We start from the raw sequence: 26,333 nt of genomic DNA on the forward strand, positions 1-26,333 counted from the left end.
TGCTTCTAACATTGCAGCAACATTTTGGGGAAGGTCCACATGTGGGTATGATAGTCAGGTGTCAACATACTTTTAGCCACATAGTATATCTGGCACCAGACCAAAACTGGATTAGCAGAAAGCCTCTCTGCATCCTGGCCTAAGTGTCACACTGCCAGAAGTGCAGTTTCAATCAGTTCCACCACAGAAGGTTCAATTGCTGCTGACTGATCAACCAAGCAACCGATCTATTGCAAGCCACAAAAGTTGCCTGTACATGCTCTTCAAAGAGACACCAAGGGCTCTTTCTCAGCTTCTTATTTGGCTTATCATCCATCATTGTCCATAAACGCTTATGGCAGACCTTTTATGCTGTGGAGTTTGGGTCAGATTTGACCAAAAATTTGCATCTAAATCTGCCAAAAAACATGCAATGTTGGCATTAGCATCACTGTGCATTCTACATATGACCCACGAAACCCACCCAGAAATGATCGTGAGTGAATACACAAGTCTGCTACTTCTCCAGGTAGCAGAGGATGTGGATACTGAATGGTTTGATGAGTGAAAGCAAAAAAGTAAAATAAAATAAAATTTAAAAAACAGCTCATCAGAGAAAATATAGGACGTGAAGAGAACTTGGCTCCAATCTCAGTCTTCTTCCAGTTATTGAATCAGATTGGTTAAATATTCACACAAACAAGTTGATAGGAATCTATCACCAATTTTGGAGGGCAGGTAGGCAGGGCATCTGTAGCTCTGACCGTATTCACAACCTGTTATGCAGATAGCGCCAAACCATTCAAAAAGGTCCTACATGTGCACAAGGCAAGAAGAATAAAAGGGACAGATAGCTATTGACAGTGGTATTTTATAGGGTTAGGGTTAAAATACTACGTCATACGGTTACTACATGACTTTTCAACCCCTGTGCATATACACACAAGAAGGTATCCAGATGTTTAAACAGTGCCCCTGGCTGTTATGAGGAGCTGCAGGGCCCCATGCAGCCACAAATTCACATACTCATTCACACCTAGGGGCAATTTAGAGTAGCCAATCCACCTACTAGCATAGGTTTTTTGGGAGGTGAGAGGAAACTGAGAATCACAAGGATCACAAGGAGATCATGCACAGAACACAGGATCAGTGGAGAGATCAGGAGAACTATTACCTGCACCAGCAATATTTTCTAAATAAAAAAAATTCCCTGTGGGTCTCTCTCATTTGTGTTTTCATTCAATGACAAATTAATTTAATTAATACTTTCAAAGTATACAAATAAAGTGAAAAATAATCAGAAACTTTTTTATGGAAAAAAAAAGAAAAAGAAAAACTCTATCTATCTAGAGTCTAAAAGACTCTATCAGTCTATCTTGACTTAGCAATATTTTCCCACTGTTTCTTTCAAAAACATTCTAGAGCCGACAAATTGTGAGGCCATCTCCTGTGCACAGCTCACTTCAGGTCACCCCACAGATTTTTAGTTGGATTCAGGTCAGGGTTCTGGCTAGGCCATTAACATTCATTGATCTTCTTTTGGTATTGACATTCCTTTGTTGACTTAAATGTATGTCACTGTTGTGCTGAAAGGTGAAATTCCTTTTGATCTTCAGATTACTAGCAGATGCCTGAATGTTTTGCATTAAAATCGACTGGTATTTGTAGCTATTCATGATTCCCTCCACCTTGATAAAAGCCCCAGTTCTGGCTGAATAAAAGCAGCCGCAAAGCATGATGCTGCCACCACCATGCTTCACCATAGTTATGGTGTTCTTTTGGTGATGTGCTTTTTTTGTGGCAAACATATCTTTTGGAATTATGGAATTATTATACCTTTTGGAATTGTTCTCATCAGACCATAACACATTTTGCCCCATGGGTTATGGGTGATTTAGTTGAGCTTGGATGTTTTTTGTGAGAAAGGGCTTCTGTCTAGCCACCCTACCCCATAGCCCAGACATGTGAAGAATATGAGAGATTTTTGTCACATGCAGAGAGTAATCAGTACTTGTCAGATATTCCTGCAGCTCCTTTAATGTTGGCGTAGGTCTCTTGGCAGCCTGGTAGGTTTTTTCTTGTTCTTTCGTAAATTTTGGAGAGATCTCCTGTTCTTGGTAATGTCACTGTGGTGCTCTATTTTCTCCACTTGTTGATGATGGCCTTCATAGTGTTCCATGGTACATCTAATGTTTTGGAAATTCTTTTATACCCCTCTCCTGATCGATACCTTTTGACAAGTGAGATACCATGTATGCGTTGTAAACCATTTTGAGGTCCAAGGCTTCAGCAGTCAGACGAAACTAAGAAGATGTCAAAAAAATCCTACAGAAACAGCTGGTCTTTATTTGGGGTTAATCAGAATAATTTCATTGATGACAGCTGTATGATAATTACTTTTGAACATGAGATTGAATGTGAATTGTTTCAAAATTGTTTCAAAAATGAAATTAATAAATAATGACACCAATTATGGAAAGTTTATATGCTCATATGCTTAGATTTAAATTGAAGAGGCCAGAGAGTCTACATATGGATCAGGTCCCTCAGCGTGACTGTCAGATTGTGGACCTCATATCAGGGATTACAGAAGGCTTTCTTAGCTAATGCTATGTTTACATATCTAGGCCACCTTAGACTGGTGTTGATTCTACTTTTTCATGCTTTCAGAGTGTTTATGCTGTTCCAGTCCATATGAAAAATGTACTGCTACTGAGATAAGTCAGACAGAATCTTGAAACAAAGTAAAATATATGACAATGTATGATGAGATTTATATTATGCATAAATGTTATGGATGCGGTCTGATGCATTTTTTTCTTACCACAAGGGGGTGCTAGTGTTCTCTTTAGTGATACTCTATTAATTTACGATTACTTCATTCTGGCGTTTTGGTCATAGTTTTATTTATCCATTTATTTTCTATTAGTAATTTGTATTAACAATTTTTATATGCTTCCCCTGGTGTGTGTATATTAATATTTGTAATTTTGCTGACCAACCTTTGACTAATATAGTCAGGCTCACAAATGCCTGAGACGTTTTGGAAAGAAATGGTGTATTAGATGAAAAAGATTGTGGTGACAAACATCTCATTTTTTCATCTCATCTTTATTCAATTTTTTTTTAGTAATAAGCTAGCTGAATTGATGATGGACAAACTTGCTGTGGAATGTTAAATCGTTTAAATTCAATTTGTATTGCCATGTGCATAGGTACAGTGTACAATATGCAATTAAATTCTTACTTGCATGTCTCCCACAACAACATTACAAAGAACTGAAGTTACTTTAGGCTTAAAACTACCTCAAGACTGTGGCTATGGGGAAACCCCAAAGATTCATATACATTTGACAGACTCACTTAAGTGTGTGATTTAAAAAAAAAAAAAAGAGTCGACTGCAGAATACGCAGGATATTTGATGACAACCACTTTGAGTTCTTTGAACAAGAACTGGCAATGAATCTATAAACTCCTATTTCCATTAAACCTGGAATATGTAAAGGTTATTAATGACAGCCACTGTGATTTTGCTACCAGGTACTAGCAAAAACCAGGTACACTGTGATTTTCCTACGCAAGAACAGACAGTTCTCAACTCTTTATTGTGTACCATCCAGACTATCACCAGACCAAACTTGCATAAGAAATCAATAGTGATAAAAAAAAAAAAAAGCCATTTAAAACATTTTACTAGCTAAAAGTGTTCTGTCTTATGTGTAATACACACTACAAGGTGTAATTAGCCCTGTTCACCATGGTCTTTCTCGGTACACTGTATTAATATTGTAATAAGTTGTAGACCTTAGAAGTGGGGAGGTACTGTGGTACAATCTAGTGTGTTGTCTCCCTGTTACATATCAGAGCATGTGCAGAATCACCCTATCAGAAAGCAGCCTTTATCTCTCACTGCCATATACAAGGAAACATACAGTACGGTGCAAAAGTCTTAGGCACCCTATTTTTTAGTACAAATTTTGTTATAGATTTTTATTTTATGACTTCTGCATTATTGAGTCAGTACAAAAATGTAATGCTTTTTTCCCCGAATATTACTTTTCCAATATATATATATATATATATATATATATATATATATATATATATATATATATGTTTGGATGTCAATAAATAAATAAATAAAAACACTTTTCAGACAAAAAAAGCATAATGAAGCCTGTTGGGATTTGAAAAAAGAAGCAAGTGCGACAGTCAGTCAAAGTCTCCCAAAAACTGTGGCAAGATTCTCCAAGATGCTCAGTAAAACTTACCAGCTAATTTCCTAATAAAACTGTGAGACTACAATTTTTTTTAAAAAAAGCAAACAGTTGTCACACCAAATATTGAATTTGTTCAGTTTATTACTGTTTACTGCTCTTCATGGTATTTTTTTCCCTTTTTGTTATTTCATTATAATTGAAGGCATATTTGCTTTACAGCATTTCTTTGCATGTTCCTAAGACTACTGCGCAGTACTTTATGTGCACAGTCATACCTAGACCTATTAGCACATCTGATACATCATAGTATTTATTTAAGTTCATATCTCAAATAGAATGGATAGTGAATAAGATATTTATTTTCCAGCTTTACCAGTCCTCTTTCCCAATTTCCCAATAATGGAACAATAACATAATTTAAAGAATCCAATCCTGCTCTACTAGTACAAGAGGAAATAAATTAAACTGCTCTGAAAACAATATGGACTTTATTGATAACTGAAGAAGTTTTAAGATAATTTGACTCATTTGAAATTCTTTATACTAACATAACTATGTAGCCACAAAAAAATAAGTCGACTCAGTTGATTCCACTAGCATTATTATTTGCAGACACCCAGGGCCATATTCCGAATTTCTTTATGAATTTGCAGATTTCATCTCAAACCTGGTTGTTTCTGTAGACAAAACATTAATTGTTGGAGAACTTTAATATTCATTTTGATAATCCAAAACCCTCTGAGAACATGCACCATGAAACAGGCCACTTGAAAGTTAGAATGCAAATGATGGCAAAGTTAATTAGAATGCTTTACTCACGTTTGAGAGACTGAACTAATTTCACTAATTTCCTCATCAAAATCATCAACTTGTGTACTAGTTCCTCTTAAGCACACATTTCTTCAAACAGATAGTAGAAGAAGCAATTGAACTTCTGTAACAAATAATCAGTTCTACCCTTAGCACTGGCTATGTACCTAAATCTTTTAAACTAGCAGTTATCTAACCCCTGATTAAAAAACCTGACCTCAACCCCTGTCAGCTGTCCAACTACAGGCCAATATGAAACTTCCCCTTCATTTCCAAGATCCTAGAAAAGGTTGTAGCACAGCAGTTATGCTCATACCTACATAAGGAATAACATTTAGGAACTCTATCAGTCAGGATTTAGGCCTCATAACAGCACTTATAAAGTGGTACCTGACCTATTACTGGCCTCCAATCAGGGTTGTGTCTCCTTGCTTGTGTTGCTTGACCTTAGTGCAGCTTTTGATAACACTGATCATATAATTTTCCTTGATACATAAAATGTAGTTGGAGTTAAAGAAATGGCTCTCTAATGGCCCAGGTCTTATTTGATTATTTACCTATTTACTTATTTGATTGTTATCAGTTTATAGATGTAAATGGTGATTTCTCTATGCATACTAAGGTAAAGTTTGGTGTTCCACAACGTTCTGCTGATGACACCAAGTTATATGTTTCAGCAAAGCCAGATGAGAGACACCAGCTTAATAAAATTAAGGAATGTGTAAAGAACATTAGACACTGGATGCTGAGTTTCATGCTAGTCTGCTGTATAATACCCCACTCTAAATGCTTGGATTGCTTAAAATATTCAAACATTGAGTGAGAACAACCATAGCTAACAGGGCTTATTGTAGCTACCAGACTGGATTGCACAGGAGACACAAAACGCTTTTAGATTTTTGTTGTTTTAAATGGCTTTTCTGATCACCTAGTGAGGTCATAAAAATTTCTTCTGCAAGTTTGGCTGCACATAGCAGCACCATGTGGATGGTCTGGATAGTGTATGCACAGAACACAGGAAAGATCAGTTGAGAACTGCCTGGTCTTGAGCAGGAAAATCTTCCAGTAGCTGGTAACAAAAATCACAGTGGCAATCAATAATAACCTTCACATATTCCAGGTTTAACTGAAATGGGAGTTTATGGATTCATTGCCAATTCTGGCTCCAGTAACTAAAAGTGGTTGTCACATTCTGCTGTCAACTCACTGTTTTATAATACACATGAGTCTGTCAAATCCCAAACTAATATCATGAATTAACAAGAAAGGCGTTATATGTGTATCTCTGAGGGTTTCCCCATAGCCACAATTTTAAGGTAGTTTTGATCCTAAAGTAACTTCAGGTCAGCACAATGTTACTTTAAGTTCTGCTTAGGCCCAGAACTACAGCTTCATAATGTAATCATAATTCAAGAACAGCACTATAGTACATCTGGTACGACCAATTTCTCATATACTCTGTATTGAGCACATCTACATTTACAGATCAGCAATTCTATAATTCCATCTGTATTTGCACAGTCATATGTCATGTGTGGGATTTGACTACTACGGATTAATGTTTGCATGTTTATTACATTCTGCAGTTCTAGGAGGAAAAATGTTTGTCCCTCAAAGAACAACTCAGAAAGCATATGAGTATTTGCAGCCCTGGAATGCCATTAGTTAATTAAGTGGTACTTTAAAACAATGCACAGGAAAGAAATCCTTATTAAAAGACTGGCATCATTTGTATTGAAAGTTTCCACGGCAATAATATTTACAAACCGAACATGCAATGGTAACAAATTGCATGTTTTTGTTTGTTTGTTTGTTGTTTTTGCATTTCTCTTGAAGAACAGAGCTTAGAATCCCTAAGTGGAATAGTGTGTAAAATGCTGGCTTTTTTCTTTGATGAATGTCCATATCCTGGGAATTTCTGTGTACTGGATCTAGTAACATACAGTATGTTAGAAAAATGTTTCGATATTCTTATATTTTCATAATCATATATTTTTGGGAAGGAGGTGATGGACGTTTATAAAATAGTTTAATCCATAGTCTTACATGACTGGTGCAGCACAAGACTGCAAAAAAAAAAAAAAAAGCAGATTTTTTGTTTAGTTCTTTCTCTAATCGTGCAGACTGCCACTCGCAGCTCATTGAAGTGTTTTGATGAATGTCGGTGCAGCGACCCCGTGATGACGTTGCAATTCAGGTGGGGCCGCGAGGGCTCGCACGGCGTTTGCGCGTTCACGAGAGTGCGCACGAGCTGCTGTGTTGACGGACACGACAGTGTGCAGGAGAGGCAACATGTCTGCCACAGCCGCTGTGCAGCAGAACAACAATGAAGAGCCAGGCCTGAACGGTAAACTTTTTTAGTAAACGTTGTTTTAGCTAAACTCGGTTTGGTGTACGTTTTGATGCTGTTTTGTTTCTTGGTTGCTTGCAATCGGTTTTAAACTGTATTATGCAACATCTATTGTTTCACATAGGCTGGAATTTCCTCCTCTTTCAGGCAGGGCGGGTTGGAGGCGGGAACACGGATTGCGTCATGTAGGAATAACCAATAGAAATAGGCGTGAACGTGTAAACATGTCGCTTTGCTCAGTAACGGCTGATGATTGACAGAGTGTAGACCTATCCCGTGTGAGATAGTATATTAGCATGTTGTGAAAGGCGGCGCTAGGTTGAAACAAAACAAGGCAAGAGTGGGGGTGTAAGAAAAATGGAGGCGGGAGTCATGTAAATGACTAGGCAACTGTAAAAATTCAAGCTTTGAAACTGAGCTTTCTGTTTATTTTGTTGCTGTATGGCCCATCCACTCCTAGTCATCCTCACCATAGTGTAGATACGGAATTCGGTTAGAGATTTTGCCGACGTTAAACACCGACAAAGGCTTTTTCAATGCTAAAAATGACACCAAACGTTTTTACTTCCTGCTAGAAATGTATACAGATAAACTGTTAAAAGAGTTGGTACATAATTGAGTTTGAAGTGTCTTTGTACTGTAACAGAAAGTTTGTTTTTCTCGGCAATGAATGTTGAATTTGATTTTGTGTCTTTTGTTTTGAGTCTGTGTAAAGACAAGTCCAGAACCAGGCTGAATGGCCTCAGATTATCACTGTTCATTTTTACCACATAGACCTACATTATTATCCGTGGTTAGACCTGTAAAAACATGCTGCATTTTTACAGACACCTAACTACATAGTGTTCAGAGATACTTCCTCAATAGAAAAAAGAAAAGAAATCCAGTTTGGTCTGACCAGCTTACCTGGTGACCTCCCAGTTGTGTTATTGTCGGTAAAGCATCTATGATGTTGCATTAGTAGCTGTATTTTAGAAACTTTCTCCATCTACTCTCTTGACCAGCTAAGGCTGTGTTTTGGCAGCTGGTAGCTCGTTGGAACAAACTGGATTTTTCAGCAGGGTTATTTGCAACTGATTTATGCAGGAACATTAGTCTGTTTACAGTGATGATGCACGTGATGTTGATATATATGAAAATCCTATTATGTGTATAAATGTCACAAAATTTCATAGAGAAAATAATCTAAATCATCTTTCAGAGAATCTCTAATCCAAGTAGAAAGCAGTAATAATAACTTTCAGTCAATAGGATGCTCAAGCTAGCTGGCTAAATAGTCATCGCCTAGAAGAGTCTTGTAGCATCAAATGATTAAAAAAACAGACACGAGCATCCTACAAGTACTCTGACAGATGTTTTTGGTGATGTTTTCACAATATTTGACTGAAGATAGCAACAATGTCTAGTAGGCTTGCACAATATAAAAATATTATCGTCCCTACATGATATTACATTGCCACAATATTGTATTTCCAGACCATACATTATAAATTTTGTTTAGGAGCCCCACAATATTGGAGAAAACTAGCACACGTTATCACTCAAAATACACCAAAAGTGTAGTCTTTTTCTCAGCAATAAAACGGGAGAAGAGCAAGCTGACCCGTGAAACTGGAATGATTTGTGCAGGTATTTTGAACTCTCCAACATAACAGACACTTTCTGAAAGCCATGCGCCCTTGCTCTCTGCTCACACAGGCTCCCTTGCTTTCTGTCAAGGTAAATGGAGAATATTTTGATTTTATTAATGTGAAATCAGTGTATGTTCAACTTAGCTAACATTCAACAAGTATATATTTAAAATCAATCAATATTAGAGATGCCACCAAAATATTTAGCCAGAAAATGGTCAAAACAGCTCTCAGACAAAGATTTTGACCCAAATTCCTGCAACCAAGTGTCACATTTAACACTTTACAAATAGCTTAATGCTAATTGTGATGATAAACCTGAAATGGTGGAATGGTGGAAATGCTCATTTTCTTGTTATTTTAGGTTAACGGTTCTGGATGATTAAAACAATTATGATGATATCTTAAAATGGAAAATCGCAATTGGGTAAAAATCAATATTGCAAATGCCTAGTTTCTACACAATGAACTTTTAATGTTTACACAGGCAAGAATTGCTAGCTACATCTATAAGAGCATTTTAAAGCTTTTTTTTGTTTGGCTAGTAACTGCTTTATAATTTTTTTCAGACAAACAGGTTATCGTTCCGTGTGAGGCACAAACAATCACACACCCTTAAAACTATTTTCTATATTATTAATTTTTATGATGTTCTCTCTCTTGTAGTAAATAATTTTTTAGTTTGCAGCCTCAGCCTTCACTTACTACTGTTTACAATCATTTATTGTGCAAGATCAGTGACTAACACCTCACTACAGGTCAATAACAAAATAATCCACATCTATTGACAATGGATGTGTGTGCATCTTCTGGACGTGATGTTTGTTTCCAAACTTAGAAAGGGTCTATAAAGCATGGACATTTATTACTATTAAGGATATTCAGTCCAACTTTGGAAATGATGACTTGAAATGAGCCTTCCATTGCCCCGCGGTATCCATTTACATAAGCTAAGTTTGAATATAAAAATCTGACCCAAATAAGTAATTATAGTATTTCCATCTATATCTGCCTTTAGTGCAGAGTTTGTAGCTTAGATGACACAAAATATACTCTATATAATGTCATCTTTTATTGGTGTCTTTACTGATTTTATCGTATTTTGAGTTAGTATCCAGTATTTATTACAGGAGTTGGATATATCCAAGCTAAATTCATTAGCTGGATGCAGTATTTCACATATGGTGTACAAGGTAGAATTTAGAGAAAGTAGAAAAGTTAGCCATGCCCACAAGAGGGTTTTACGCTCCTGAATTTGGGGTCGAACATCTGAAAGTGAGATGACATTATAGACATGACATTAGTGCTGGGTGATTTTCACGATTAATTTGAATTAATGTTTTAACGCAATTTTCAAAAGTTCTAACTGAGATGGAAAATTTATGAAGGAAAAACACTACCTTCTTAACCTGATAAACGCCACCTGCAGCCTTCACTGCATTACATTCTAAGCGGTAATTTGCCTGTTGGAATTATGTCATTTTTTACCTTGGCACATTCGACACATGAATTTTATTAGGAACAGGCTAGGCAGCTAACTTGGAGTGATATATTTTTTTTCAAACAGAGAACTGTTTGGTCAGTGTTTTCGATTTAACAAACGAATATGTCTGTACATTGATTAATCTAAAGCTAATACTTGTATGTACAGTATAACTCATTTAAAGGTAGGTTTTGCTTTGTTTATTTCTGATGCTGTGTGCAGTCACGTTGATTTGACGTCACTCCGTAAACAGAGAAGGAACTCGGATTTGAGAAGAGTACCCCAAGTTGACTTAGTTGTGGTGGCATTTCATGTTATGAAAGACATGGTCTCCATTTACTCTGTCGAGAGCGAAGGGTTCACCAAGTTGTGCAAAAGTAGTAACAGCAAGTAATGCGAACAATGTTTTTTTTTTTTTGGTTTTTTTGCACCATTGAACTATTGTTTTCTCTGTTTTTTATAGATGGTGCTGTTACTATTTTTGCATATCTACATTTTATAAGTCCATTCTACTAAACTTTGAAAAATTATGCAATTTATTTATAATTACATAATGTAATTATAAATAATGTAATTATTATGTACATTATGTAAGAACAAAAACATTTGAAATCACAACCGTGAATTGTTCATAAAGTTGAAAAAATTGATTTTTTTTTTTTTTTTTTTCTTCCTGCAATATTGTCCAGCCCTACATGACATTGTTACTGACTGAACTGGTTGACTAACACACACTTTGGAAGGCTTAACAAGGCTTGATTTACCTCACCACAGCATGCCAAAGATTACATAACCCTCCTTCCCTCTCTCGCTGAGCCGATATTCCATTAATGCTGGTTTGGCTTGTCTGTAGCTTCACCCACATGGCTTAACAATATATATATAATCACATATTACATATAATAAAATTAATTACAATTAGGTAGGTGTTTATGGCAATAGAGTCACTAAATTCAGGTATTTAGGTCAGAAGGAGAGTGTACTGGAAGAGATGGGATTCGGTGGTATTTTAAATGAGGAGAGCAGTAAGAGCTGGAGAGGACTAGTGCTTTTGTATTGTGAGTTGAGAGTTTTTGAGAATTTTGTGCCTGCACCACTGAAAGAGGAATGTAGTGTGTATGCAGGTGACTATAGAAAGAGGACTCTACAAATGTATGCATTGATTATAATGTATGTGGAATTGAGCAGGGTGTAACTGTTCCCAGAGTCTGCTGTGAGTAAGAACCTAGAGGCTGAATTCCAGTCATACTCAACTCATTCAGCCCCCAGGCATCAAGTCCATAAAGAACACTATTATAATAATCTAGATAAGTCTAGATGTGATGATTATATATAAGGATTGTAGCTTCAGAGTGGGGAATGGAGGAATGACAATGTCGACTTGAAATAAAACAGTGCCGTCTTTGTAATAGTTTTGATGTAAAAATTGAATGACTGAAGAATGGCAATCTAAATTCATCTAAGTCACGTGTGCAAAGATATGATTCCATTTGCCATTCTGCAGTTAATATCTGCATATGGTGTGATGATACGCTGGTATGACACTATATCATGACAAGAAAGGCAGAAAGAGACAGTTAGTATTTATGCTATACTGGTATACATTATGTTATTACAAAAACATTTTCAGGTGCAGGGCCATGAAATATAGGTGTTTTCCTATATTTCATGGCACTGCACCTGAAAATGTTCCTATATCCTATATTTCCCAAGGTGTTTTCCTAAATTGCTGAAGGCTCAGAACAATCCAACAGCTCACTAATATCATTCTCATTAGATCACTTTATTAATTTCAAAAAATGGAAACATTTTAAAGTATGTAAATTGTATATAGTCACCTTGATATCCCCTGAAAAACTGTGATATTGACATAAATGTTTATCGTATGGTGAATTTTTCTACAGTACTGCTAGTGATTTAGTTCATAAGGTTTGAAATATCTTACTGCAAAGCTGCTTGAGCTTCTTTCAAGCAAATCAGAGTTTATACTTTTTTTTTTTTTTTTTTTTTGCTATATTTTAGTTCACATATATCCAGTGCAACACAGTACTTAATAAGGAGGGGAATGTGATGGTGGATTGCATGATTTGTAACAAGGTTATTGGAATACAGTATATTGTTATTATAGTGCAACTCTGCAGGGTACAGCATAGTAAGAATAAAGTGGACTGTGGGAGTCCTAGGTCAGTAAAAGAGCAGAATAGCACAGTGGGGTTTGGCTCACTAGGTTTTTGTTAGGTAACTGGGGTGAGTGTATCCCAGAGCGTTTTATTGTTTTAATGTAAGGTGACAACTGATGCCTCTCAGATGAAAAGCCAGTGGAATGCTAGACTCGCACACTTCTATGGCAACTGGCCTGTGGCTGTGGTCAAACACAAAAAGGCCCTACAGCATTGTTGATGGAGATGTAGGAAAAAATGGGTAGGATGGAGGAATGAGATAGATGAAGGACACTGTTATCTACAGATCACATCCAAATGTTCAGAAGAGGATGTTAGCCCATAGTGACAGTGGAAGTTTGCAAAGTTCAAGCTCTAATTGTGATCTGTTGCTGATCTGTTTATCATGTGTTAATTAATGCCACAAGGAAAAGCAGTGCCAAAAAACTGTGTACCAGCAATTTTTTTTAATTAAAATTGAGAGAGAACTTATGGATGAGTAGGAGCCATTGTCTGTTAGATTGGGAAATGGTATATAGACCCATTTTTAAGAAAAAAAAAAGTATTTTCTCAAAGTGTTTTTACATGTAGTATTTAAAAATTAATGGAAGATAAAAAATGTCAGGTCATAATTGACAAATTCCAATGAATGGTAAAATACATACAACGTTTTAAAGTAATATCTTGTTTTATATATGGACCAAAAGACTGCCATGTTTAAATGCTGTGTAGTAGTGACTCTAGGTGACTGGACTTCTGATATAACATTTTACCACTTATCCAAGGACCTTAACCATTCCCCGATGATGACCTAATGAACCAGTCTAAGTTCATCAGAACTATGAAGCCTGTAGAATAGTGAAATGTCTTCAAGAGTATAACACAATCCCACTCACCTAGGTTTAATACTGCTAGATATCCTGTGAATTTCAGTTATAGCAGTTCCATTACATTTGATAGCTTGGTTGGTTCCTCAGGGTCCTGGGTGGAGTTGGAATTGAATGGGAACATGGCGTCTGGGAGGCAGCAGCTGATCCCAACCCTGGCTGCCTCTGTGGCCAATAGGAACCAGGGTGAGACTGAGCCTCCACAACCCCTGCAGGCTGTGCAGGAAGTAGAGGAGGAGAACCTGGCCGGAGGACTTGAGCATGTCCCCTCATCCTCCTCAATCCATAATGGAGACATGGAAAAGATCCTGCTGGATGCCCAGCATGAATCCAGCCCCAGTGGGTCCTCCTGTAATAGGTAAGACAAGAAGAGATAGGTAACAGTAGTGTTTTGTCACGCTTTGCATAGGTAAGGGAACCCATGGATTAAGCTCTATCTAAATAATTCTACCTTTTTGTTTCATGTTTAGAAAATGTTTTCTTGACATGTACTATTTTTGTTATTATACTTAATTGTTGTACCTACCTAACTCCTCTCTAACAGGGTTTTAGGATAGATAGTATTCTTAGACCCTGATGTATTTGTACTAGGATGAGGATATGTTTTGATGGATAATACAGAGCACTTCTGTAAGTCACTCTGGGCATCTGCCAAGTGTAGTAAATGTAAATGTGGTCAGAAGACCTAATAAATTGTAAAGTGGAGATATTAGGGGAAGAGCAATAAGAGAGACATATGAGGGAACCCAGACTGATAGATAGCAATGTTTTGCAGCTATACTAGTTTTCCAGTTCCAGTTAAGATGCTGGCAGGGCAAATTGTATGTCTGGGCATTTAAATTTAAATTTGAAATTAAACCCTGCTAATGGAAGCATAAAACTCAATGTCAGTACTTTGGACATCCCCACTGCTGTTACTGAAAATTTCCAGGAGACATAAAGCTAATTACACCTTCTAGCTTCTCACTTCTAATTAAAGTAATATTAATTAGTACTAACCCAAATTTAATAAAAAAAACCAATCTATTTAAAGGGTTTGTTTAAGATGTTATTTAAAGCATAAACATTCATTGGCATTAATTAATTTTTAGCATTTGTCTCCGTGGCTAATTTCTAAAGATTAAGCTGACTAAGCTACTGACCATTTTTTTAACATTCTGCTAAATATGTGGCAAGTATTACAGACATCTTTGTATGGTATATTATGGATGCCATGGACAAAATGACTCCGTGTGACTGCAGAATCAAATATTTTCTAGCTTGTTAGGTACATTTTTATTGGACACTGAAAGCAAAACACTCAAGTTGAGGAGACTGGCTGAGGTGATAGTAACATTAGTAAACAGAGTATAACTAATTAGTGTAGCCTTCTGTAAGCCCTGGGCCTTGGCGTTTTCTTATTGTTAGGTTTCACTTTTGTAATTTCCTTGAATTCATACTATTTGCATTGTCCTTGTGTTTGGTATGCTTGCCCTAAAGTCCTCCAAGACCCCACAGTCCTGAGCATGACGAAGGCCTGATTACCTTCGACGTAGAGATGCCAAGTGAGAAAGATTGTCAGGTAAGACATTTACATTTTTTTTATTATTATTTCCATTATTTTATATTATTATTTCCTGTATGCTGTCAGTGACTTACAGTAAATGAATTTGAATTATTTTCAGACCACACCATTTACTTTTAGTTTGAGATTGTGTACAATTTTAGGCAAGGTTTTTTTTTCCTCCTGTGCCCTTGCAGTCAGAGGATGACAGTCTGGAGAAGGACAAAGATGACGACATCCTCATGGTTAAAGGGGAGAGCTGGGTGGCAGACTGGTCCAGTCGACCTGAAAATATTCCTCCCAAGTGAGTGGACAATTTAAACCATTTAGCACTGTCACCAGGCATACGTTGTACTTGGACTTGACCAGTGTTCCACATATATTTGACAGTGACACAATTTTAGTAATTTTGCCTCTGTACATCACCACAGTGGATTTGAAATGAAGCAATCAAGATGTGATTGAAGTGTAGACTTTGAGCTTTAATTGAAGGGATTAAAAAAAAAAGGAATTGCAGCCATTTTTTTACATAGTCCCTCCATTTTCACAGGCTCAAAAGTAATTGGACAACTGACTGATAAGCGGTTTCATGGCCAGGTGTGGCCTGTTTATATCTGTAAATATCATTATTTAATGACTAATTAAGGAGATAAAAGGTCTGGAGTTTATTTCAATTTTTGAATTTGCATTTGGTAGCTGTTTATGGGAACTCTCAATATGCGGTCCAAAGAGGTGTCAGCGCAAGTGAAGGAGGTCATCATTAGGCTGAAAAAAAACTAACCTATCAGAGAGATAGCAGAAAATTTAGGAGTGGCTAAATCAACAATTTGGTACATTCTTAAAAAGAAGGAATGCACTAACGAGCTCAGCATCACCAAAAGGCCTGGAAGACCATGGAAGACAACTAAAGTGGATGATTGTAGAATTCTTTCCTTGGTGAAGAAAAACCACTAACCATCTAGGTAAGTCAAGAACACTCTGTAGGAGGTAGTCATATTGTCAGAGTCTACAATCAAGAGACACCTTCATGAATGTAAGTACAGACAGTTTACCTCAAGATGCAAACCACTGGTAACACTTAAGAACAGAAAGGCCAGATTCGACTTTGCTAGAAAACATCTAAAAAAGCCTGAACAGTCCTGGATCAAGATTCTTTGGACAGATGAAACCAAGATCAACTTGTATGCGAATAAGTAAAGGAAGGGATTATGACCCAAAGCATACCACATCATCTGTCAAACATGTGGAGGCAGTGTTATGGCATGGGCATGTATGGCTGGCAATGGAACTGAGTCACTGGTGTTTATTGATGATGTGACTGCTGATAGAAGTAGCATGATGAATTCTGAAGTGTATAGAGCTATACTTTCTGCTCAGATTCAGTCAAATGCTGCAAAACTGATAGTTTGGTGCTTCACAGTACAGATGGCCAGTGACCCAAAACATATTGCGAAAGCAGCGCAAGAACTTCTTAAGGCAAAAAAATGGAATGTTCTTAATTGGCTGAGTCAGTCATCTGACATCAACCCAACTGAGCATGCTTTTCACTTACTGAGGACAAAACTGAAGGCAGTAGGACCCACAAACAAGCAGCAACTGAAGGCAGCTGCAGTAAAGGCCTGGAAAAGCATCTCAAGGAAGGAAACTCAGCATTTGATGTCCATGAGTTCCAGATTTCAGGCAGTCATTAGCTGCAAAGGATTTACATCCAAGTATTAAAAATAATCCTTATATTTATAATTATGTTAGTTTGTCCAGTTACGTTTGAGCCTGGGACTATGTAAAAATGGCTGTAATTCCTAAATGGTTAATGCAGTATTTTTGTTAAACCCCTTGAATAAAAGCTGAAATTCTACACTTCACTCATACTTCACTCACTTGCTTCATTTTAAATCCATTGTGGTGGTGTACAGAGGCAAAATAACTAAATGGACCTGACTGTATTTATTTCTCAGTGTTGCAATTTATTTATAGTGTATACCACTAGTTTAGATTTATTACAGTATAACAGTATATACTGTCTTACTAGTATCATCACAACCCTGCTTTGTAATATGCCAAAAGGAATTTTTATGCATATTTGAACTACACATGTGGGATAAGCAACCAAATATCCATTACATTTTTAACCTTTACTATAAAGTATGTTCTATGTTCATTCTTTTAAATGTATGCAACATAAATAAGTATGAAATGACCTGCTTTGCTCAGGGAGTTCCAGTTTCGGCACCCCAAACGCTCAGGTCCGGTTTCTCTGAGTATGAGAAAGACAGGTGCTATGAAGAAAGGTGGAGTGTTCTCAGCCGAATTTCTCAAAGTGTTCATTCCCTCTCTTCTGCTCTCTCACATCCTCGCCCTGGGATTGGGGTAAGTCTCATGACATTTTAGAAAGCTGCCTATTTTATGTGAAATCACTTGTAAGAGAGCAGTGATGGACTACTGAGACCTATGAGATAAGCACATTTATAGATTTGATGCTCTTCAATATTATAACCTAATCATATGTTTTATATAATTAATGATGATCTGTTTTTTTTTTTTTTTTCCGTAGGGTCTATATTGGGAAGAGGCTGAGCACACCCTCCACCAGCTCATTTTAAACCCAAACAAATACCAGTGCCTGAAATTTCCATAAGACACAGTGGTGGCAAAGTTGTGTCCAAATATCTCTAACTTTGATTGTATGTTAGACGTTCTCTGTCCTACTCATTTTCCCATGTTCTTAGCTGTCATGCTGAAATTCATCATGACCTATTACCAGAAAATGCTGGGCAGTTTATTTGCTGCCTTCATTTCGAGTTAATATTTTGCTTGCCCTCTAACACTGTGTTGAATGGATTGGTTTTAGGTGTTTCATCTCCCTTTCATATTTTAAGTTGTTATTAATTAAAAACAAAGCTTTTGCCCTTTTATGCTGTTACGAAGGCAAACAGAAGTTACATTTGTGATGCCCCAAACTCGTACAACTACTACAACCACCAGCACATTACCAAGCTATCACTTCTTACTGTGTTAGGTATCTATGATACAGGTGCAATAGTGTTGTTATGGTTAGCTTTATAAAAAATGATAGTAAATGGCTGATGTGCATTTGAAAGTAGAATATTTAGTTTTCTGCTCCCCTGTAGCTTCCAGTTACACATTTAGACAGAGAGATTCTGTTTTGTGAAGCCAACCAATTAACTTGTGCCATCTTTGAAATCCACTTCCAGCATTTTGTATTATTCCAGTTCTAGTATTGTGGTCTTAAATAATTTTTTTTTATTTAATCATCCAAACAATGCTGTTTCTTGAAGGAAAGATGAAAAGACACTTGTATTTGTTACCATTGTGATTTCCCACGACACCTCTAAGGTACCTTAAAGATTGAAATATGGCAGAAAGGTTTTAAACAGACTGTTAATAGCACACACTTGAACATTTTGGTTTCACAGAAAGCTATCTGCCTTATATAGCCTTGTGGTTTTTTTAGTTGGTTATCAGGAAGTGACCCTTGTTTGGTAGGGACCACTCCCTTATTTTCTAATCTAAAACCATTTTTTAAAATCTGCTTTTGGTAGATGGTTTTGGAATAATAGATAAACAAGGAGAGACCCCGAGGATGTGGGAGTACACACTGGAAGAAAAATGTATTTCCTCTTATTATATACAACTTTCCATTATGGTAGAGAAGTTATCCTTCCAGACCTCACAAAAATAGGCAGTGAATACAGTTAGCCTGTTTCAGATATAAACAGAGGTCTCAGGTAAAGGTCTGATGGACTAAATATGGTAGCACTCAGTGGAACATGTGCATGCTTCTTAATTTGAAGAGAGGTGACACTGCAGTGATTATTACATGCACACTCATTTGCCATGATGCATATCATTCTGTTCTGGACCAGGCTTAAAGAAACAACATACTATGCTTCTGAGTGCCAAAGGGTCTCCACTGTGATGTTTACATCTGTAAGACCCAACACTGACTCATTCTATAGTAAATCTAGATCTAAAAGTAGATGTAGCTCTATCTAAAGTCTTGTAAAGTCTCATTTTGGCATTACAAAATGCCACGCCAGACATTTTATTGTAACTGCGTTCATGTAATTTAGATTTGTGCAGTGTGAAACATTTCTGTTGTCATCTGTCGTGTAATAATGTGAAGTAGGAACATCTTTTTTTCCTTTCTCTTATTTCAGTGTTCAAAGGTACAGTCTGTGATATTTTCCCCCTTTAGTTACCGTAGTGTCAGTGGAATGATCTGCTTGATGGTTCTTAAAACTTTAACATAACCAAGGTTTATTGAGAAGATGCTTGAAACTTTATTGACTCTCATCACATAAAATTTGGCCAGACATTTTCCCCTTAGCCTGAGCTTATCAAACATTGAACAGTTTGTGATTAGAGTGTGGTACTCTGGGGAGCAGGTAATACAATAGGTAGCTGTTTGTTTTTATATAATGCATAAAGGTTTAGTGTGAACCTATTATGTCCCATATTGCATGAATACTTTTTTTATTTAGCATTTGCTTTGGAAGATGAGCTATTTCATGAGTGGGACAAAGAACTGTGAATGAAAAAGTAGCATGTTACAGCAAGATAAACTAAGCCCACCCTGTCTGTAAAGGATGGATTTTCTATAATGTACATTTTACTCACATTCTTTTGGGTTTTTGTTCGTTTTGATTGTTTTTCAATTTTTGTTTGCTTGTTTTTGCTTTGATCATGAGAGAATGACTGAAATTTGTTGTGTAGGGCAGGGCCCTCATGGCTAGCCTCTTGTGGCTGTTTTTCTTTTGAGTGTTGGAAGTGATGAAGCAGAAACATTTAGTTTGTTTAACGTTCACATATTGGAAGTCAAGAAAACTGACATTAAAAATCCCAAATACACCCCAACATTCTCTAGAACATTATTATTATTATTATTATTATTATTATTAATACTATTTATATGAATGTTGTATTTTTTGTAGGATGGGTTCAGCAAATGTTAAGATGATTTTACTTTTTTTAAGCTGTATTACAATGTAAAAACATTTCTACTAAAGCAATCCAGACACTTTGTTAACTGTATGATATTGACTTATGCTCAAACAAACAAGCAAGCACATACTGCTAAATTGCTAAATGGTTCAACTATTTTATAAGCTTATGAATCAAATTCCAGGAGCAGAATTTAGTTCACTATATAAAATGTACTTAAATATGAATACCAGAATAAATATCAGAATGGCAGCTGAAAAAGGCCATCCCATCCTATATCCTGTCACATTCACCAACATGTCATTGCATGTTTAATTAATGGGAAATAGAATCCTGAAGGTTTTATAGTGATGAGTGCAAAATATCCAGTTAGGAACTGTAAGGTAATGCCCAACTTATGCATGCATGAATGTGTGTGTAGAATATGTGATAATATTCCATTAAGTATGAATGCATGACTTTGGTGATGGAGTGTGACATTGGATTGTGCTTTTGGTACAAACAGGCAAGCATGAATTCTGAAGTGTAGTGTTGCTCCCATCTGTCCTTATGCATGGAAAAGGTAAGAAGAACGTGGCATGGCTAAGAAAGTCCTTTTATGTACAAATTTTAACTGGAAATCTACCAATCATGAGATTGCGAACATTATTGTGCATCAGTGACTTTTTTTACAGAGCTTAAACCAGATCAGTGTTTAAATGCAGTTTATGCTATCACACGCCATTTTATTACAGAATAGACAAAGATACTACAGCATTGAAAATGATTTGATTAGAATTCTGACTTCATTTATTGTTTGTATTTGTGTGTCTGGTCTTCTACCAAGTTCCAGATGAGCCATTATTAAATTCTTCATTGGTTTTATACATTTAACACGGATCGAGTAATATTTACTCTTTTCCTTTACTGCCAGCACCTATGTCTTGTTTCATCAGCTTGCAAAATACAATTTTGTTCATAAGCTGAGAATCCTTTATATTGTGTTTTAGCAACATGTTATTATTTTACATGGTGTGTTACATTTACATTTATGGCATTTGGCAGATGCCCTTATCCAGAGAAACTTACAGAAGTGCTTAATTGTATTAATTATTAGAGAACATTTGCACATAAAAATGTTAGGCTGGTACTAGAAAAGCAAGATTTGTTTGCTCAGTTCTATGCTAAATGTTGCAGAAGTCACAATTTTTTTTAGGTTTTAACGTTTGTTTCTCGACTTTCTTTTTCTGTGAAAAAATCCCTAGATGCTTCTGAACTTGCTTTAGCTAAAGAATTTTAATCCCATCATTTGGAGGACATACCAAGAATGATGCTCTTATGATCTATTTAGTCTCACCTTTTTGTTTTGTTTGCATTAAAGGTAATATAATAAATTTCTAAATGACTCCGCATGTGTTGTTTGGAAACAGACATATTATTAGTGTGTGAAATTTGAAATACTTACAGTATGATAACTTTACAACCCAATATAACATTTTTGTAAATTATGATATCTGCTTGAAGCTTCCCATTTTTAAGAAGATGACCGTAAATGACAACACTGCTGTAGTAGAAAAACTATTAAATTTTATTTATGGGAGTAAAATGTTTAAATGTACCGTGGAAGAGATCCATACAAAACCCAATTAAACTCTGACTGCTTGTGCAAATAAATGGTCCAGCAGTGGAAGTCTCCATAAAGTTTCCATTATATTTTAAAGATTGCTTACGCAGGCAACTGAGTGCAACGTAGTGTAAGCCAAGATGGATTATCAGCATGCTTACATCACTAGGAGGGTTGATAACTATTTTGTTGAATCTGAATAAAGTGTGTAGTGATGCCCAGGTAGCAGCAGCACAGACTTCTAAATAAGACCAAGAAAATAAGTTGTAGATTCTTGTAGAGTGGCAGGTCACAGTAGGGGCTGGGTGTCCATCTATAGGTTATGGTGAAGTCCACCAGTGAGTGGGCTATTCTGTGCTTAGACAAGGGATCCATGTTTTATGGGAGCTACCCAGTCCAAATAAAACTGAAGAGCATGTACTGGGCACAAAAAACTCTCTTTGAGGTCTGCAAGGTCAGTATGCCGATAAAATGATTCACAAAGTTTCACTCCGAGTCATCTGATTTTAGACGAAATGATTACTAGTAAGAGGTTTTCAAAGACACCCAAATTAAGTCAACTTCTCACATAGTACCACATGAGGCCAGTTGTGGGCCAGGACATCCTGCAAGCTGTACAGCTCTGCCATTGAGAGCTACAGCCAGCAATGTGTTCACATGGCACTAATGAAGGGATCCACCTGCATCTCACTAACATCTCCCAGATGTGACTACCACCCACCTCTGGGTGCAGACATTGGCACTGTCTCAACAGCATGTCCATGTACCATTGCACACGGACCAGATGAGTCGCTCTCAGTGAAGCCAGTCATCGGTTGTCCCAGCTGAGGAAATACTGTGCAAGGCGGAGAGAGCTGTTTGACCTCGTGACATCTGATGGTTGATATACCTGACCATCACAATGTTGTCTGAGTGGACTAGCATGTGGCAAAGTCTGAAAGTGGCAAGAACATCAGGGCCAGATGGATGTCCTTCAACTTCAGCTAGTTGATTTGTTTTGACTTTACACAGGAGGACCACACACCCCTAGTACCCCTGTGGCACTCCTGTATGGGAAGTGTCCAAAGGGATTACCTCTATCTGGTTGGACACTGCTCACATTTCAGTCTGTGGCATTTGGGATCCAGTTGCAGGCTGACAACCCACTTCCACTACCTACAGTTCTAGCAAGCCTAGGGAGAATACTGATAAAAAAACAACAATGTTGCCCTATCGTCAGGAGATGTGAGTTCGAATCCCAATGATACCAAAAAATGGCTGTTCTCTCTGGGTGGGAGGGATGGCATAGTATCTCCCCAGTCAATCACAGTGATACTAGCCAATTGCGGGCATCTGTGAGCGCATGTATGCAGAAGAGGGCAGATTGTGCTTTCCTCCACGTGAGTTGCTCTGCGACACAGTATGAGTAGCAGTTTAATTTGAAATCCATAAATCTCAAAGGAAGTATGTGTTAGCCTTCACCCTTCCTGGTTGGTAGCTGTTATATGATAGGTGGAGCGCTACCTGGCGGGTGGAAATTGGCAGATGACCAAACTGGGGGATAAAATGGGGAAAATCCTCATTTCTGTATCCCCCTTGACTTTATATCTTTGATTCTGTGTTTGCACCTGACATCAAGACAAATTCCTAGTACTGTAGAGTGTCCTTTACTGTACCTGGCAATAACTTGTTTCTGATTCAAAAACAGATGTGGATACCACACACACATGGCGGTGTCTATGTCTGTTGCGGTTACCCTGTATATCCACGTCTGTTGAGGATATCCTGCCATGGATGAATCTCACTGGAGTGCCACACATTTCATGCCAATGAACTATGTGACCTGCTTTGGCGAAGGGGAACTTTTCTCTGTATTTTACTCTGAACGAGTCCTTGTCAGAGCTAGTCATCCAAATATGGCAGTATCCTGATGCCAGTGGCCATCAGATGAGACAAGGCCACCTGTTTACATCTTGGAAACACTTGTGGTGCTAGGGAGAGGCCAAAGAAAGGAATTTGAACAGGAATGTCTGCCCTTGGATTGCAAATCTTAAGAATCATCTGAGTTGTTGGCAATGGGAACATGAAAATAAGCGCTGCGCATGTCTGCAAACATAAACCAGTTCTGTGGCTGCACAGCTTGAATTAAATCTATTGCGTATTGATCATATGAAAAGGGACAGTCTTTAGGAACCTGTTCAACTCTCAGAAACTGCCACCCTTTTTGAAAAAGAAAATAAGTTGAATATAACTCATTTTGAATTGTGAGGTCCCACTGCCAGGAGTGAGGTGTTAATCAACCCCCTTACAGAGAGGTTAGCATAAGAAGATTGGTGGGACTCCTTCAGTACTAGCAACAGAATAGTGTTGCCACAACATTGTGTTGCCATTATGTGTCACATGTGATGCAATATTATAAGATTTCACCAGGGAGTCATCAGTGTGTCTGCACTCAGTACTGGGGCAGTGCACATCTGGACATACTTCTTAGTGTGACCATCAGCAACATGGCACAAAAACCAACCTGCTTGTAATTCATTGTAGCTCCAAACAGGGTCACAAGTTGCTAAGCATATAGTTCCACTGTGTTCATGTAATTCAGCATACACGGGCTCAGGAAGGTTTCATTTGTATGTAAAATATAAATCCACTTCTTGCCTGCTCTCATGTTTCTAGAATTCAAGTGTATTAGAACAATTCGATTTTATTCCATGTTTCGATTAAAGTAAATGTGTGCTGTGTTGATTTTATGTGAGCCTGATGTAGAAGTTACTAGCAGCATGCCATGTAACCCATAGCAACCACTGAAGCCCGGTGGGAGGAGGCAGTTGTCTTGCAGCCCTCTGATTGGGTGATAGCTGGTGTTTTTTTTTTTTTTTTTTTTTTTTTATTCGTGTGTGTGTGTGTGTGTGTGTGTGTGTGTGTGTGTGTGTGTGCTTATATCTTGATTAGGACCAAAATGTCCCCACAGCGATAGGAATATCTGATAGTTTAAGCTTGTGGGGACATTTGGCTGGTCCCCACGAGGAAAGCTGCTTTTTAACTGTATTTATTTTTAAACAACAAGCTAAAATACTTTCTTTTGGTTAAGGAGGTTACAGCAAGAGTTAGATTTATGTGTAGGCATAGCATAGCATTGATTAGTTGCATTAATAATTATGTAAATGGAAAGTCCTCACAAAAATAGTAAGGATAACGTGTGTGTGTGTGTGTGTGTGTGTGTGTGTGTGCGACTTTGCTTCTAAATACCTTTAGGAAAATTACCCATGGTTTTACTGTGTTAGTATTATCTGTTCAGTCTTACCTATTATCTATTATTATCTATTCGGTCGCATTTCAGCAATTTGTGCGCCATTAAGTGGGACAGTAGGGCGAGGCAGTGCGCATGCGCAGTGGCATTCGCAGCGCAAATCTCCCCTTATCGGCGATAGCCAGAAGTGTCTTGGCGTAACGCCGGAACGTCAGGGAAAAAGCTGTCATTTAAAACGGAGGGAATATTTCTCTGTTACCAGTTTCGCCACCTGTGAATCACAGCTGTTATAACATTTTTAGCGCATTCTTCATTTTGCTAGCCACCAGACAGCGGGGGTCGTCCAATCGCAGGGCGTCGACTTGAGCATCAGTCTAGAGGTTTGTGGTTGAGGAGCGGCGAACAATACACAGTCCGCAATCACCGTCGACATGTCCGGATACCAGGGCAAAAAGAACATCCCTCGCATCACTGTGAGTATGGATTCAATTTCGAACAAACCCTTTAAAAATCCTCAATCCCTAGCACGTAGAAAAATCTGTAAATCTCGCCCGCAGCAGGTGATTTATAGAAATGGCAGCGCAGTAACCAAACCTGGACTTTAAAATGAACCGTTATTATTTAACAAAACGTCAAGGTATAGTGATTTTGAATTTCTGTCATCTGGTTGCAGCAGTGACACTGCCGCCTCCCTTGGTTTCACTTTGGCCCACTTATGTCTAATAGCAATGGTTTATTCCGCATATATAAGCGCTTTTTCTTATCGTCAGACTTTTTAAAATCATAGTGTAAATGATTACTAGCATTAAAATCATTTAAATTCTTATTTAGACTAAAACCTACATAAAAACAAAACCACTGGTGTACACATCATGGCTATTTAAAATCTCATTTGATACACTACCTTCATTCATTTCATCACCGATGCTCTCGTAGGTTGTATAACCTAATGTTAAAGAAAAGCATCAGTCCTTGACTAGTATTGTAAAATTGAATTGCCTTGGAATCCTGGAAAACAATGGCTCTTGAAACCAAGTGCTTGAAACGTCCACCTTTCTTCATGTATCCAGGCATTTCAGCTGCTCTCATGCAGAATGGCTTCCCTACCTGCCCCTGTGGAAAACCATGGAGTGTGCTGCTTTTGATAACTGTTAAATAGAGAAAACTGAATGAAAATCCTGTTTCGGAAAGTAGGTCAGTGGATTCAAGCAGTATCTTAGGGAGCCTAGGCTGCATCTTCTCTTGTTGCAACTTAATAGAAGTACAGTAGTTAAAGACTGTATTTTAAAATGACAGTCAGATCTGGAAAAGAAAGGAGAAGGAATGATAAAGGAGAGAGTGGAAGGAATTATAGGCTTTTTGGTGAAAGATGACAGAAGCTTAGCTGAGCATCCTGTGACTGAAGGCAAGATCTAAGGCCTAGAGTTCACAGTGTCCTGCCAGTGATACTGTAAATCACTGCTTATGGCATTACAA

The 26,333-nt window shown here is 37.4% G+C and overlaps 2 protein-coding genes across 2 annotated transcripts in view; both read left to right on the forward strand.

The window, feature by feature from the left end:
• The first annotated feature begins 7,203 nt into the window (after positions 1-7,203).
• On the forward strand, positions 7,204-19,938 carry bnip3la (BCL2 interacting protein 3 like a). Its single transcript, XM_026918883.3, has 6 exons — positions 7,204-7,357; positions 13,611-13,878; positions 15,000-15,081; positions 15,261-15,367; positions 17,275-17,430; positions 17,615-19,938. Exons 1-6 carry the CDS (start codon positions 7,303-7,305, stop codon positions 17,661-17,663), a joined length of 717 nt encoding a protein of 238 aa, XP_026774684.1. The 5' UTR covers positions 7,204-7,302; the 3' UTR covers positions 17,664-19,938.
• A 5,048-nt stretch (positions 19,939-24,986) lies between these two features.
• The window catches only part of dpysl2a (dihydropyrimidinase like 2a), a 30,288-nt gene continuing 28,941 nt past the window's right edge, over positions 24,987-26,333 (forward strand). Inside the window, exon 1 of the mRNA XM_026921706.3 lies at positions 24,987-25,330. Coding sequence (XP_026777507.2) covers positions 25,289-25,330 — 42 coding nt within the window. The 5' untranslated portion in view covers positions 24,987-25,288. The remainder of the gene's footprint in view (positions 25,331-26,333) is intronic.

Source organism: Pangasianodon hypophthalmus, chromosome 8 (genome assembly GCF_027358585.1).
Source record: "Pangasianodon hypophthalmus isolate fPanHyp1 chromosome 8, fPanHyp1.pri, whole genome shotgun sequence".
Classification (NCBI taxonomy): domain Eukaryota; kingdom Metazoa; phylum Chordata; class Actinopteri; order Siluriformes; family Pangasiidae; genus Pangasianodon; species Pangasianodon hypophthalmus.

What these genes read in the sequence shown, in the direction of transcription:
- bnip3la (XM_026918883.3), top strand. Translation starts at nt 7,303, where the DNA reads ATGTCTGCCACAGCCGCTGTGCAGCAGAACAACAATGAAGAGCCAGGC. An exon ending in TGAAGAGCCAGGCCTGAACG is followed by an intron (nt 7,358 to 13,610) that starts GTAAACTTTTTT and finishes TTGGTTCCTCAG; the next exon opens with GGTCCTGGGTGGAGTTGGAA. An exon ending in CCTGAAAATATTCCTCCCAA is followed by an intron (nt 15,368 to 17,274) that starts GTGAGTGGACAA and finishes TGCTTTGCTCAG; the next exon opens with GGAGTTCCAGTTTCGGCACC.